Genomic DNA, 14,759 nt, shown 5'->3' on the forward strand with positions numbered 1-14,759 from the left:
CGGGAAGCGGATAGTGTAAGCGTGCGGGTAAGATACCGGCAACCTATTCGCGGCCGAAAGGGAAATCAAGGTCTTAATTATTATGATTATTTTTTTTTGTGGCAGTGATAAAAGAAAACCCTGTCATTATCCTAGCTCCAGGTAGCAACATACTTGCCAATATGTCCGGTTTAGAAAATGTCCGTCCGATGTTCGACCTTCGCGGTCGCAACTACATTGTCACGGGTGGCGCACAGGGAATCGGATTCGCTGTTACGCGAGCGATCTGTGAGATGGGAGGGCGTGTGGCGGTCCTCGATATTCAAGAGTCTCCCGTTCCGGAGTTCAATTCTCTTGGTGAGGCCTTCGGTATTCAGCCCATTTACATCAGGGCGGATGTACGCGACGAGACCAGCATCCATGAAGCTTTCAAGGAAGTCATTGAGAAGTTCAAGACGATCGATGGTTTAGTCCCAGCTGCAGGAATCGCCATCGACAAACCTTTTATTGAGCAGACTTGGGATGAATTCACAAGAATTCATGAGATTAATGTAAGTCCGGCCCATCCTTGATAGGGTAGCGGGATGAATGTCAGTACACAATTCTAACGGTAACAGGTCCGGGGAACCTTTTTTTCTCTGCCAGTTGGTCGTGAAAAAGCTTCTAGAGCAAGGTCGAGCAGGAAGTTTGGTCCTCATTGCCTCTCAGTCTGCTCATATTGCTTTGCCCGGCTACAGGATGGCGGCATACAATGCATCCAAAGGAGCTGTTTTGATGCTTTCCAAAGCTCTGGCAGTGGAGCTGGGTCCGCATAATATCCGCGTGAATACGATCTCGCCCGGGTTCGTGGATTCGGACATGACTCGCACCGTTCGCGAGCACAAGAGTCGGATGCAAGGTGAACAGATGTGGCTTGCGCCACCTATGCGCCGCCTAAGCACGCAGAATGATCTGACCGGGGCTGTTATCTATCTGCTGAGTGATGCAGCGAGGTTTACGACAGGCGCGGACATTCCCATCACAGGTGGCTTACATGTGGGCACTATCGATGGTCTCATCACCTATGAAGACAACGCCTGATAGTACTATAGTAATCTAGGGCTTATTGAATATGGCCAAATGAGTTGATAATAAACTTGGAGGAGACCTTATGAAAATTAGACAATTGATTTCTTTACATATTCCAATCCAAGCCAGTTGCGGGGAGACTCATGAAACTTTCCAGACACGGATCGAGAAACATGCGTAGAATTTCATTCTCGCTATTTGGAATGGACCAGTCCAGCTGTAAAAGAGGATCCTCATCCTGAAAATTACCGATGATGGTTTGTGAGCTACCCCATGGCGAGCTTGCATAAGTTCGGGCTGTAGACATCGAAGTATCTTCCGGGTCCTCGAAAGACAGTATCTTTTCAACACTAGAATTCTTCCGTCGGGATCTATCCGACCGCGATTTTCGCTCGTGTCTATCGATGGCTTCTGCGAAGCTGGAGAGTATGGAATGATACTGTGCCGCCTGTGGACTGTTGATGCCAAAGCGTGCGAGAATCCGTGATGTCCCTTGAAAGGCCTGGCGTGTCTCTTCCATCTGATCATGTGGTCGCAGAAGGGAAAAGCCCAGAACAAGGCCAGCGGAAAACAACCATGCCCTGTACATAAGGTTAGCCTTGCCTGGCCGGAGAATGAAAATACCTTAGAGTGGAGCTTACTTTAAAATGCACATGTTCCCGAGCAGAGCTCCTGCGCTCTCGGCATCATCGCAGATCTGTGCCATAAGAAGTGCTGCTTCTGTGCACCCCTTGGCTAGCTCCGATGTCCTTCCATTATCGGCGCTCTCAAATATGCCTCCACACACCGAAGGGACGATGTGATCAATGAGAAATTGACGCGTGACTTGAATCACACCGTAATAATAAATACAGGCTAGATGTATCTTTCCGACCGTAGCCCGTCTGGTTTCAATAGATTGTGAGGAGGGATTTCCAAGGCTTTGTCTTCGTAAATGCGGCGGAAGCTTGGAACTCCATTCTCGAAGCTGGGCCAAATACCCTTCCGCTTTGCTGATTGGTATCCCTTCCTTCTCTTTGGTGTCATTCACAACAGATTGAAGCACAGCGACTGCCTCATATGTGGCGCATAAAGTTGCGTAATTAGGACATATTTCGCCATCTAGGTACTCCAGCTCATCTGTTATGACAGGGGTACTGCCAGGGCGACCGAGTATAGTGTTGCAAATGAGGTCTAGGACGCGAACACTTTTGCCTGTCTGCAATCTAAAAGAGCATTGTTAGCGTAAAGGCCTCTATTAAGGCTCATATGACATGACGGCTGTACCTTGCTTCTTTCTTCTCAATGGGTAAATGTTTGTAGTTCTCTGGGCAATGGAGTCCAAGAATGCCTGATATACTAGAAGCGACCCCCACATACATCAGAGCAGAATTTCGACTGCAGGCCCCTAGCATGTAGAAAGCCATGAGTGCAAAGCTACGAGCCAAGTCAACTGTGGGCGTCTGTAACATCCCAGCAAACGCAGCTTTCTGTGCTCTTCGAAAATATGAGATCGAAATATAGTGATTCATGTCACTCTTCGGTTGGCATTGTGCACCAATCGCAATAATCAGATCCAGGCATACTGAATCCTGACTCGCTCCAGAATCAGATATACTATCGGGTGATCGTGGATATTGCGATTCAGTTTGGGGGCACAACAGCCGCTCGTAGTCTCTCTCCGTGAACAAGTCCAAAATGCCGCTTGACTAGGAATGAATCAGCTTCCGACCAATTCACAGCATCCCACCATTTCAAAGATTTCACTTACAGCATGTAAGTAAGACTCGGCAAAATATCTTTTCTCTTGGTCACTCAGATCATGCTTGATCGGTGTCACTGAGTCAGGTATTTCGATCTCAAGCATTTGGTCTGTGTCCTGGCCTTCTGTGAAGTTATTCGGCTCTACATAAGTGCGCCAGGTCTGCTGTAAGAATTTTAGAAATGATATCGCTGCGGTTTTTCCAACAAATACTATATCATAAGGAGGTTAGTTCATGATTGGGCCAAAAAGCCGCCAGCCTTCTGGTTGACACATACTTCGTTCATCAGAGGCGCTTTTCAATAAGATGGAGCTCGGCTTAGTAGATAGCACTGTTTCAGGTGTAGCCTGAGCTTGACTTTGACTGTCAGAGGCAACCTAAAGCAGCGTGATCAGCACTGAGATCTTGTTCCGCAGGGATGGCACGTGTTCAGTACAGTTTGAGGTGGAGTGCCCGCGGCACTCGCTCGTGCCTTGGAGCCCATCTCCACCGGAAAGTAGCAACTGCTCCCCTCCCCTCGCGCGACACATTTCCGGCAAGGGTGGTGGGAATCGCATTTTTTTCTTGGATGAGCGGCATTGAACGCAGGCTGTAGCGCATCGCTTCCGGTTCTCCGGCCTCACTCGTGGCCGGGGCATTATCTCGGTGACAGCAGGAAGATCCGGCGGGAATCAAACGCACTAAGATACTTTTCACAAAAGACCAGGGGAGCTGTATCCGACGAGGCGGTTATATCCCGCAGATTCCAAAGATGATCAGAAGGCAGGAGAGAGTGTTATCTGCCCCCGAGGGATCAGTTGGTGCTTTATCCGACGCTGGCTGTCAGCGCTATCAGTGGATCTGCTTCCCCGCATTTCGAGCATCAAGTGAATCCGTGGAACCAGGGAGATAGTCCTTCGATAGACCAATCACAAGTCGGGAAATCAAAAACGAGCCGCGATAAGGGAACTTTATTTCCGAAACCCAGCACCGGCGATCTCTGGCTTGCTCTCCCATTTCGCGTCCCCCGGCGGAAGTGGGCCCTGGACGATAAGCAGCATCCGACACCCATGACCTTTAAACACGACCAAGATACGGCTACAGCCGCTGGATTTCAGACCTGCGATTTCACCAAGACCTATTGTGAGCCAGATATCATCGACTTCGAGCTCCTCACGACAAAACACACAACATGGCCGACGCTAAAGGCCTGCTCGACTTAGTGGTAGTGGGCGCCGGTACGTGACATGCTACATATCCCGCGAAAGTAGCCAGCTTCTGATCTCCTTCTAGGATGGCATGGCATCGCTGCAGCCAAAACATACATTCAGCTCCATCCAGACCACAAAGTCATCGTCCTTGAAGCTGAAAATACCTGCGGGGGTACGTGGTGTGAAGACCGACTCTACCCAGGGCTGAAGTCAAACAATATGGTCGGATCGTACGAGTATCCCGACTATCCTATGAATGAAAAGATCTACGGCGTGAAGGACAACGACCATATCCCAGCTGCAACTTTGCATCAGTATCTTACCGACTACGCCAGACAATTCGGTGTGCTCTCCCAAATTTCCTTCAACACACCAGTGCAGTCAATTGAGCCGATTGAATGCACTGGCTGGAAAGTTACCGCACGGAGGGAAGGCACCGACGACGACTACATTCTCCACACGAGAAATATCATTATGGCCACCGGGCTCACCTCCCAACCTAATATGTTGACATTCCCTGGACAAGAAAACTTCAACGCCCCCCCTGTTCCATGCAAAGGACTTCTGTCGGAAAGCCACCGCCACCAAGACCGCGAAGAATGTGACCGTCGTGGGCGGGGCAAAATCGGCATACGATATTGCCTATGCCTTTGCCCAGGAGGGAGCCCAGGTGAACTTGATCATTCGACCCAATGGCAATGGCCCCGTATGGCTTGCTCCGCCATTCGTCAGCCCCCTGAAGCGCAAGGTCGAGGAGCTGCTACATACACGCATCTTGACCTGGTTCAGCCCCTGTCCGTGGGGTGATCAGGATGGTTTCTCCTCCATCCGCCAATTTCTTCACAAAACAGCTATCGGTCGATGGCTTGTGCATAACTTTTGGCATTTGCTTGGCTCCGATGTCATTGCGAGAAATGAGTATGATGCGCACCCTGAGACCCGGAAACTTAAACCATGGTCTTCGCCCTTTTGGGTTGCTAGCGGGTTGAGTATCCACAACTACAAAACCAATTTCTTTGACTTGGTGAAAAATGGCTCTATTCATGTTTATGAGGCTGAGATTGACAAACTGAGCGAGAAAACTGTCCATCTGTCCACGGGCGAGTCACTGGCCACGGACGCACTGATCTGTGCTACTGGCTGGAAGAAAAGCTCCTCGGTGAAATTCCTGAACTGCGATCTGGGTATCCCAGGTACCGATGATGAGAAATCAGCCATGTTTGAGGAAGCAGACAAAAAGGTGCTAGAGGAGTTTCCAGACCTCGCATCGCAGCCGAGTCTCCGGTACAAACCAGGGAAGTCTGACCCACTCCGACTATACAGATTCATGGTCCCCACCGCCGCATATGAAAAACGGAACATTGCCTTCGCAGGTGCGGTCTCAACTGTGAGTACCTCGACATGTGCTAGCATCCAAGGACTTTGGATATCTGCCTTCTTTGACGGCCAGTTGAATCGCACCGCTGCCAACACCGAAGAGGCAGTTCAGGAAGCTGTCCTGCACTCTCAATGGGGGATTTGGCGCTACCCGTGTGGCTACAGTCGGACGCTTCCGGATATTGCTTTTGACGTTCTACCTTACTTCGACTTGATGGTTCGGGACTTGGGTTTGAAGCATCATCGGAAAGCAAGTCCATGGGCGGAGCTTGTGGAGCCTTACAAGCCGAAGAATTACGCGTCGCTTGTCGAGGAGTGGAAGGCATCTAACTTGAGTGTGTAAATGAAGCATCATTGGTCTCTACTAGTATGAAGTTTGGTATTCCAATATATGAATCCATTTAGCCAAGACTGTCAGTTCTCCGCCAGTGTAGTAGAGCACATCTATAATCCCAGTCTGTGGGATATACCTAGTTCCTGTCTGAGCACCTCTTGACTGAAGGCCTGCTGACCCTGCTCATCCGTGTCGCCCAGTAAATATACGTATCGCTGGCAGAGGTGGCCTTCTTTGTAATGGCTACCTGGAGTTCTTTCCGTATCTTAACCCTGCATTGGATCACTTTGACGAGCTCTTTCCTCCCAGGTCGTAGGTCTTCCTGCCCTCATCCCCAGTATTCGGCATTCGTTCATAGGCCAATTTAACGGCAGTCGGATTTATCATTTCGATCATAGGATTCTCCGACAATGTTCCTTCGTTCATCTTTGAATTTAGTTCGGCCATGGTAAACTTTCTCTTCCTTGTGGCGTTGCGAGGCCCTTTCGTTGTCAGTGTAAGAACTGGTGTATCTATTGGCTCAGCTACCGTGTCCTCACTTTGGACAATCGGAGTTTGCCTTTCCCTTGCTTCAGTGTCGTTCGTCATCTCAATTTTCTCTGGCTCCTCTCCATATCCGCTGCGGGGGCCACAGTTCGATTCAGAATTGAGAAAAGTACTGTTAGTACTTAGTGAACGAGGGTTTAATGTCGGTGATAGAGTTTGAAGAGTGATGAATAAGGCTTGAGATGAAGGAGAGATCTCAAGAAAGATGGAATGTGGACTTGATGAGAGATTTAGTCGGCCTTAGGCAGCCATAGTTTGTCGAGCATGTCGTAGGCTCGTTAAGATGCTGTTGCATAAGGAGTTAATGAGAGAGATGAGTTCCTTGCTGTCAAATACTGGATCCTGCGTAGACATAAGATATCAAGATTAGGCCAGGCTGATTGTTTCTTGGTCGCTCCAAATACGACGTACCATCCAATAGCGGTTCAGAAATGCAGTCGGCGGATCTAAGCCGCTTGACCTAGCTCATAGGATTGAATAAGTAATCTTAGTCCAGTTTGGTCGAGCATCTGATCTCTCATCATATTATAGATAACCCCGTAATTGAGATTCTGCACATTCGTCCACAGCAGAAATTGACCGTTTACTAGGTTGTCGCCATTCGCCCGCTACAGTAGCTGAGCAAGATTGCGATCCCACTCCGCACCCGCAGCTGCCTGGGGATTCGACACGGAGATAACCGTATATAAGACGGAGAAATCACCCATTGCTAGGTTTATTGTAAGTGTCAGCCGATTCCATTATGCATTCGACATGAATTACCAAGAGTCGGCGATAATCTATTGCCGTAATACCACTGACGTAGAATGCAGCGGACTTTGCGGATATAACCCACCGAAGTTATAAAATCATAGATCGCATAGTAAATGGATCATAAAGTAAACACAAAGAACTCGACATTCTGCATCAACAGCCTCAATGCCAACCCATAAAGCCCTAGTCCTTCACGCCCGAGACAAGCCCCTCGTCCTCGAAAACGTTCCCCTTCCCGTGGCCTCGACCGGCGATGCCATCGTCCGCGTTCTGGCAGCTGATATCGTCCCTTATATGGGAGATGTAATCAGCAACAAGCGCCCATACCCACTGTCCGTGCCTCTGACGCCAGGAAACACAGCCATTGCGCGAGTCCACGAAGTCGGCCCGGACTCCGTTGCCCTGCAGCCGGGCCAGCTCGTTTTCTGCGACATCACGATCCGCGCGCGCGATGACCCCGGTGTCTCAATCCTCTACGGCGTTCATGGGGGCGGGTACCCAGCGGCGCAGAAGCTCATGGACGGCGTCTGGCGCAACGCAACGTACGCTGAGTATGCGCGATTTCCGTTGGAGAATCTGTATCCATTAGATGAAGATCTCCTCATTAGGAAGATCGGATATAGCATCGAAGACCTCTGTCTTATGCCGGTGTGCTTGGTTCCCTTTGGCGGTCTTTCGGAAGTTGATGTGAAGCCCGATGAGGCGGTTATCATCGCCCCTGCCACGGGAAGGTACGGCGGTGCTGCTGTGAATGTTGCTATGGCAATGGGTGCGACCGTCATCGCTGCTGGGAGAAACCTGGCTGCTTTGGAGAAGCTTAGGAAGATCCATGGATCAGATCAGCTAACGACCGTCCAGATTACTGGCGATGCGACTGTGGACACAGAAATGTTTCGTGCATCGGCTCGCAAATCCGAGGGGGCAGATGTCTATCTAGATCTTTCACCACCGGCGGTTCAGGGCTCGTCCATGCTGGCATCTGGCATTCGTGCATTACGTACCTTCGGTCGTTGTATTGTTATGGGCGGAAACTCTGGGAATATCGACTTTCCATATCTTGATATCATGTTCCGGAGCATTCGGATCCAGGGACGCTTTATGTATGACCGCCATCACATCCTGCAGATAATTCAGATGGTGCAGTCAGGCTTGCTTCCGCTGGGCGAAAAGTCCGGTGTGACGCAGACTGAGGTGTTCCGGCTTGAAGATATCGAGAGTGCGTTGGAAGCGGCTGGGAAGCTGAATGGTTGGTGTGGACATGTTGTGCTGAAACCTTAGATTACTGAAACAATGACCTGGAATAACTCCTTGGATCCCGAGCCTCTAACTTGTCGATGATCGCTGTATCTGAGGGTCGCGCTATATGAGTGAGGACCTTTGGGTAGGTCTTGTTAGTTAAAGATTCCAATGAAAGACCAATCTCATCACTTACAGGACTGGAGCAGCTGCCGCAATGTAATAACCTTACCGATATACACAGGGCAGTACTAATTCTTTACCTGGGAGGAAGCTCTCATTAACTACCATTCTTTCTTTTCCTTTTCTTTCTCCTTTTGTGCCTAGGGCTTCTCTAGAAATGCCTCTTCCCGACGTTCTAGTATAGTCTCATGATCCTCTTTCCGATTGCTTTGTGGGGGACACGAAACACAAAACCCAATACCTACATGACAAGGTATAATATTACAACAGCAACTCAGGACCAAGATGAAAAAGTATGTGAAGATGCAAACACTAATCACCAGATTCATCGGTGGGATATATACGAGATAAGATTTTCTTCATATACCTGCTATGTCCAGCGCGTATTCTGTGAACCCCTTTTGATAATATATCACCAGCCGCATCATGTTGATTCTTTTTAATGCGAATCCTACGTGTCCACCACCAAAAATTCCCTTTGCAATATGGAGCATTTGGGCGTTGACGATATCCTGAGAGGCGCAACATCCTACTAGATTTTAGAAACCCCAAGAGCTAGACAGGGAGCGACGACAGGAATCTGAATGGTTGTATGCCGCATAAATGTGAATTGTCGAGGGTCCAATTCCAAGGCCGTCAATCGCAGCCGTAAATTTTTCCACCGCCCGCGTGACTTCTGTACCAGAACTACACTTTGCGATATTTCCCCCAAAGATGCCTACAAAGGTCTCCAGGTGATTCTGATAAGCGTCAATCTTTGAATCTCGATGAAGCTTCCACAATCTTCGCATCGAGATAATGCCTCCCAGAAGGAGCCGAGTGTCCGCCGCGTGCGTGTTCTGCCGGGAGAAGAAGGTATTCAACGCACCCCCCCAATGGACCAAATCAAGTTCTAAAGCCGAAGTAGTTGAAATGTGATGCACAAAGGCCCAGATGTGGCAGCTGCCTGGCAAGGGGCATTAAGTGCGAGCAAAAGCCTCTCCAACACAAGCCTAGGTTGGTCAGGAGCTCCCAAAGGTGGCATCCACCTCGTCTAAAAGTCACTACAGGCCAACGAATCGCCGCATTTCCCTCCTAGAGCAAGAAAATGCATTGCTGCGCCAACAGCACGCCCAAGAGTCGAGCGTTGCAGTCACTGTAGATGCACTCGTTTCGGTGAGTCCATCTGTAGGCCAAACCGACTCGCCGATCGACCGCCCCACGGGGAAAAGCACCGGGTCATCACATCCCGAAGCCCCCGACGGCGCCCGCTACAAGAACACCCCTTCTTTATACCACGGGCCTACAAGTACTGCCTATGACGATACTGCTAAATCTCATGGCAGTGGATCAAATGACTCACAGGGTGCGACTCTTGTTACTGAGGAATGGACAAGAAGTATTCTGTTTGCTGAAACTGCGAGACAAAGTAAGCATGATCATCGCGAATTTGATTAGGCAGGCTGACGGGGGTATGAATTAGGACAGCTAGAGTCACTGAATCTCGCCGCAGGGAAGCTTGACTTCGATGGCGTCGACCCGGAGACTGGCATGGAACTGCTGTCTATCTACTGGTGTCGCCAGCTGTACACCGCGCAGATAATTTACCGACCGGCGTTCATGCGGGACATGGCATGCAATGGTCCTTATTTCTCAAAACTTACTTTGAACGCCATATTTTTCACCGTGTCGAAGCATTCTTCTAGACTCAGTATCCGATCTGACCCGGACGACATCACTACCGCAGGATGGAGCTTTCGCCAACGATTTACCGAGTTGTTGCGCGACAGTTTTGACAAGAGCGAGATAACTACCCTTCAAGCACTCTTGATAATGTCGAACTCCTTGTTCTCAAGGTGTGATGAAAGGAGTCTATCTTGGTTATATGCAGGTAATGCCTTCAACATGATCATTGACCTGGGGCTGCACGTCTTGCCATCGCCTAGTGAAATGACTGCAGAAGATCTTGAGATCCGGAAACGAGTCCTTTGGGGTGCCTACGGTAAGTCCCATGTACTCCGAAAGCAATGTGGATATAAACCTAACCTTATTGTTAGCTATTGATAAAATCCAATGTCTTTTTCAAGGAAGACCGCCGCTTCTTCGCTACATGAATTTTAAAGCATCGTTGGACTTTCTAGACGACTACGACGAACTTGAGGCATTCCAAGAAATCACATACAACCCAGTCAAATCACGATCTGTGATTCCGTCCCTGAATGTGTCCCTGCTCACCAAGCTTTGCGAGTTATCAATCATCATTGATCGCATACTCTGTGAACTTTACTCAGAGTCACAACAAATGACCCCGGCTCAAAGTCGGGCCATATCCGAAAATATCAATGCGGACTTGGCAAAGTGGCGACAGAGTCTTCCACCCCAGCTGGACTGTATCTCCCAACCAGAACACTTTGTTGTTCTGCCCCAGGCCTTTTGCTTGCTGTAAGTGCTCTTGACCTTATCTTGAAAATGGATGCCTAACCGACCAGGGCCCTCTTCAATGTTTTAATTATTCTTTCTCAGCGACCCCTCTTCACCGGAAGCTACAGCCGTACTGCGACTTCAGACACTGCCTATGAGTCTGTGAACATATGCACAACTGCGGCGAATCAAATAGTCCAAATAATCCACGACTATTCCCAGAACTTCTCGATTACCACCGCGCCATACATGCTCTCATATGCTACCTACATCAGCGCAATTATTCATGCGCGAGTGGCTGCGCAAATGGGCCGAAGCTCGACGTCATACCCCTCGCTGACGTTCTGCCGGCATATCTTGAAGGAGCATCAGAAGCTCTATGCTTCCGCGGGGAAAGCCAAGGCAAATCTAGATAAGCTCATCTCGCATCTCGATATTGATATCTCCGATGATGATGATGGAAATATCGCTGCTTCTGTGACTGTGGTTAGGCAAGAGCCGCCTTTCGTCAGTGAGAGCATTCTCCTGCCAGGCGCGTCTGCTCCAATGCCGCAAGGGACCTCAATACAATCTCCGCAAGTGAACTGGGAGCTATCCGATATTGATCTTGAAGCGATTGCGCAGAGTTTCCTGCCGGAGAGTGAACTGCATTATTTGATGCACCCGTCCGGTCTATCAGGTCCTCGATAAACAATCAATACGACAAACTAGATGTTTCTTCACCACTACTGTCAAGTATACCCCACATATTTTGAAATATCATTGACTTGAAGTGAAATATAAAGTTCGTAAAGCAAACGCATCATGATTCATAGTACTTCTGCCGCGGCTTCAATGAGGCCCGTGATAGCGGCGGGAAGAATCTGGAATATGACCATCCAGGAAGGAATATAGAGACCCGCGAGCGATTTTAATCGGAGTTTCTACCACGACGTAAAAGCGCGGGGTTAGAAAGCTTTCCAGTCAAATCTCACCTAATGGATGTTTGGTATACTTAAAACCTGCATTTCCAACCCCATCAGCAATCACGCGAGTGAGCTATACCCGGAGCTCACGAAATGACTGAAGACATAATTTGTGGAGCGTGCTATAAAAACCCTAAAGTCTACTCTTGGAGGCGATTGTGAGATTTTCAAGTGCATCAAGCGTGTTCAAGTTCCGCACCTGACTACTAGTACAGAGAAATCAATAGTCGGTTCTAAAGACCAACACCAGGTTTGATAAAATTTCACCAGAAAATGGACCTTTAATTATTGTCGAAGTCTGGTGGCTATCAGATGAATCAAGTAGTGCCTAATCTCAATATCGGATGAATCAAGTAGTACCTAATCTCAATTCATCTGATAGCCACCAGACTTCGAAAACAATTAAAGGTCCATTTTCTGGTGAAATTTCATCAAACCTGGTGGATATCGGATAAATCAAGTAGTGCCTAATCTCAATTCATCCTATATCCACCAGACTTCGAAAACAATTAAAGGTCCATTTTCTGGTGAAATTTCATCAAACCTGGTGGGTATCGGATGAATCGAGTCCTAGAGCTTTTACCTTTCCATTTCCTTGGATTCATAGCTGATCTCGGTCCTTGAATTTGCTTGAATCTCAAGTTGGTGAGTTTGCGATATGGATTGAATTTTGCGACTCCGTCTATGGAAATTTGGTGGGCTTATGAGAGTTCAGTCAAGCCCTGAATCCAGTCAGCCAAGAAAGCTCACAGGAAAAGCGCCAGAACCTGCGGCTCTCCATTTTCATCTGGTGAGATGAAGCTATAATTTGTCTATATCCAAGCAGCAACAGATGCCTTTGGTCACATACACGAGTATATAATTTGAAAGGACGTCGACCGACGATAATTATTCAGGCCGAATCTGCGGCGACAAGGACACCCGTGCTGTTTTAAATTTTAATATGGACAGATTGTGACTTGGGAACAGGATTCGATAGCTCAGCTGATAACCCGAGCCTACTTTTGATTTCCAATATCAGACGTCTGGAGGTACAGTGCTGGCAACATACGCTAAGATGGAAACTACTCTCCGATCCGAAGGGGCAGGAAGGCTCTATCAACTATGCGAGGAATCGTAATCCGAACGAATCCAGTCTTTAAGCAGTGGTTATGCGAATAAAGCATACGGCACTGGATTGCTGGAAGTTCTAACTCCTTCCGGCAAAAATATCCGTACCACTTCAGCAGATTACTAGACAGATCATTTGAACATACTAGGTCTTCCCTTGGTATGAAATACGCAGTATGCATACATTATTTAATCGTAGAGCACGGTTGCGCTTTCAATGAGTACGTGACTAATTAATTCAGAAAATTCTAGTGTAAGCGCAATCGCTGATCAAACCCCAGGCCTGATAAAAGCTTTATCGCCAGATCTAAGCTTCCCCTCACCGGATCTGAGGACCCCACACGTTATCCATGGCGATTTCTGGGCCCTTGCTATTCGACCCCTTGGGTCTGCCCAGTCGGGCAGTTTCATGCGAACAGCTCTTCTAGGGAGGATCGGTTTGCCATTCATCGGATTAGAGATGGCTATCGCCCAATTACCCCCCTCTGGGAGGGGCTCTGGCAGCGCTACGACAACATGTATAAGAGTATGAGCATGCCTCAAGCGTCAGTAGTCTTTCCTTTCAGTAACATACCGCTAATAAATCGAACAACCTTGAAATTGGACATTTTATTCACTATGCCTCTCGGTTTCACATATCACGCTAACGCCCAGGCAAACTTCAAGCCTCCTCTCGTTGCCAACGATAACGCATTCCTCGGTGATATCCAGTCAAAGTACGTACGCAGCCTTGGTCTGGACCCAAGCCAACCATCAAATCTCCGAGGCCACTGCGCTAACCATCGCACAGCGAAAAGACCGTCCCCGACAAGCCACTCTCTGCCGGATTCTACCGGTTAGAAAAGGGCACTCCGCTTGTCTACACCTACACCTACGAAGAGATGAAGATCATCCTAGAGGGCGAGTTCGAGATCTCCGACGAAAATGGCCAGAAGGTTACCGCTACCAAGGGTGATGTGTTTTACTTCCCCAAAGGATCCACCATCACCTTCACAACCCCGGACTACGGACTAGCGTTCTTCGTGAGTACCTCCTTGGTAAGCCGCACAATGAGCGGTGCTGACAATTATCGCAGGTGGGCCAACGCGCGGAGGGCGTAGCCTAGATGTGAAATGTGAAATGTGACAGCTCTCAAGTGTACATGTGATAGTCAAGCAATTTTCAATTGGCAAAGGATCCAGTAGCGACTACGGCTACTTGCACACTAAGGAATCGTCCCGCGCAGAAGCGCTCGATCCATGGGTGGTGATGAGGTCCACTTTCCCAATACGGTAGTTTGCTTACCTCGGTGGAACATTTGTTTACCTCCTTGCAACATCAGATGGGATAGTTTGCTCTAGGTTATTGGAATATGAGACGATCCTGCTAGTCTGTATCTTAAGAGGAGCTAGCAACGGGGGCCATCAATGTCTTTTGCCGGTCATGCGCGACATCGTAGTACTCTCGTCTGGAATTGCCCGCATCTTAGCGACCCGCTTCAGACGCCATTTTCTCCGATCCTCGAGACTGCCCAGCCGCAATTTCACAAGCAAATCAAGGCTTTGATGATGGGCCCCTCAGACTGTGGCTTGCGGCCAGGGCAGCCTCAAAGGTGGCGGCCGGCGTCTGAGAACCCACGATTGGGGGACCTGGGGCCGATCTTGAGCCAGAAACCGGGATGGATGAGGGATGAAAGTGGAGCCTTTTTCAGCTCGGGTCGATTGACCTGGGACCCAACGGACTGGATTTCAGCAGGAGATGAAGCAACTAGTCGACTGGCACAGCCTGTATGACGTGGGGAAAAGAGTTGCCGCGGCAACTCAAGGGGGAAAGAAGGATACAAGGATACAAAGTGGACACTAGTGAAGCACGACTTACTTTAGGAAGGTTTGGATCG

General features: G+C 48.9%; 7 protein-coding genes across 7 annotated transcripts; 5 read left to right on the plus strand and 2 right to left on the minus strand.

The window, feature by feature from the left end:
• Positions 1-161: 161 nt before the first annotated feature.
• N7468_000570 (uncharacterized protein) lies at positions 162-1,059 on the plus strand (the record flags this gene model as incomplete). The annotated part of the gene is made up of 2 exons (XM_058469867.1): positions 162-530; positions 625-1,059. 2 exons carry the CDS (start codon positions 162-164, stop codon positions 1,057-1,059), a joined length of 804 nt encoding a protein of 267 aa, XP_058335898.1.
• Positions 1,060-1,153: 94 nt separating this feature from the next.
• On the minus strand, positions 1,154-2,893 carry N7468_000571 (fungal specific transcription factor domain-containing protein; the record flags this gene model as incomplete). The annotated part of the gene is made up of 4 exons (XM_058469868.1): positions 1,154-1,628; positions 1,689-2,252; positions 2,407-2,735; positions 2,798-2,893. The coding sequence occupies 4 exons, from the start codon at positions 2,891-2,893 to the stop codon at positions 1,154-1,156; spliced, it is 1,464 nt and encodes a 487-aa protein (XP_058335899.1).
• A 1,067-nt stretch (positions 2,894-3,960) lies between these two features.
• On the plus strand, positions 3,961-5,699 carry N7468_000572 (uncharacterized protein; the record flags this gene model as incomplete). Its single annotated transcript, XM_058469869.1, is given in 3 exon segments — positions 3,961-4,006; positions 4,062-4,525; positions 4,539-5,699. 3 exon segments carry the CDS (start codon positions 3,961-3,963, stop codon positions 5,697-5,699), a joined length of 1,671 nt encoding a protein of 556 aa, XP_058335900.1.
• A 273-nt stretch (positions 5,700-5,972) lies between these two features.
• Positions 5,973-6,278, minus strand: N7468_000573 (uncharacterized protein; the record flags this gene model as incomplete). Its single annotated transcript, XM_058469870.1, has 1 exon — positions 5,973-6,278. One exon carries the CDS (start codon positions 6,276-6,278, stop codon positions 5,973-5,975), a length of 306 nt encoding a protein of 101 aa, XP_058335901.1.
• Positions 6,279-7,154: 876 nt separating this feature from the next.
• N7468_000574 (putative isopropanol dehydrogenase) lies at positions 7,155-8,267 on the plus strand (the record flags this gene model as incomplete). Its single annotated transcript, XM_058469871.1, has 1 exon — positions 7,155-8,267. The coding sequence occupies one exon, from the start codon at positions 7,155-7,157 to the stop codon at positions 8,265-8,267; it is 1,113 nt and encodes a 370-aa protein (XP_058335902.1).
• Positions 8,268-9,175: 908 nt separating this feature from the next.
• N7468_000575 (fungal specific transcription factor domain-containing protein) lies at positions 9,176-11,498 on the plus strand (the record flags this gene model as incomplete). The annotated part of the gene is made up of 5 exons (XM_058469872.1): positions 9,176-9,238; positions 9,405-9,816; positions 9,871-10,389; positions 10,445-10,829; positions 10,877-11,498. The coding sequence occupies 5 exons, from the start codon at positions 9,176-9,178 to the stop codon at positions 11,496-11,498; spliced, it is 2,001 nt and encodes a 666-aa protein (XP_058335903.1).
• Positions 11,499-13,501: 2,003 nt separating this feature from the next.
• Positions 13,502-13,988, plus strand: N7468_000576 (cupin domain-containing protein; the record flags this gene model as incomplete). The annotated part of the gene is made up of 3 exons (XM_058469873.1): positions 13,502-13,599; positions 13,674-13,905; positions 13,959-13,988. The coding sequence occupies 3 exons, from the start codon at positions 13,502-13,504 to the stop codon at positions 13,986-13,988; spliced, it is 360 nt and encodes a 119-aa protein (XP_058335904.1).
• Between the last annotated feature and the right edge of the window lie 771 nt (positions 13,989-14,759).

Source organism: Penicillium chermesinum (genome assembly GCF_028974085.1).
Source record: "Penicillium chermesinum strain IBT 19713 chromosome Unknown utg000001l:1.0-1975020.0:1.0-1976611.0, whole genome shotgun sequence".
Classification (NCBI taxonomy): domain Eukaryota; kingdom Fungi; phylum Ascomycota; class Eurotiomycetes; order Eurotiales; family Aspergillaceae; genus Penicillium; species Penicillium chermesinum.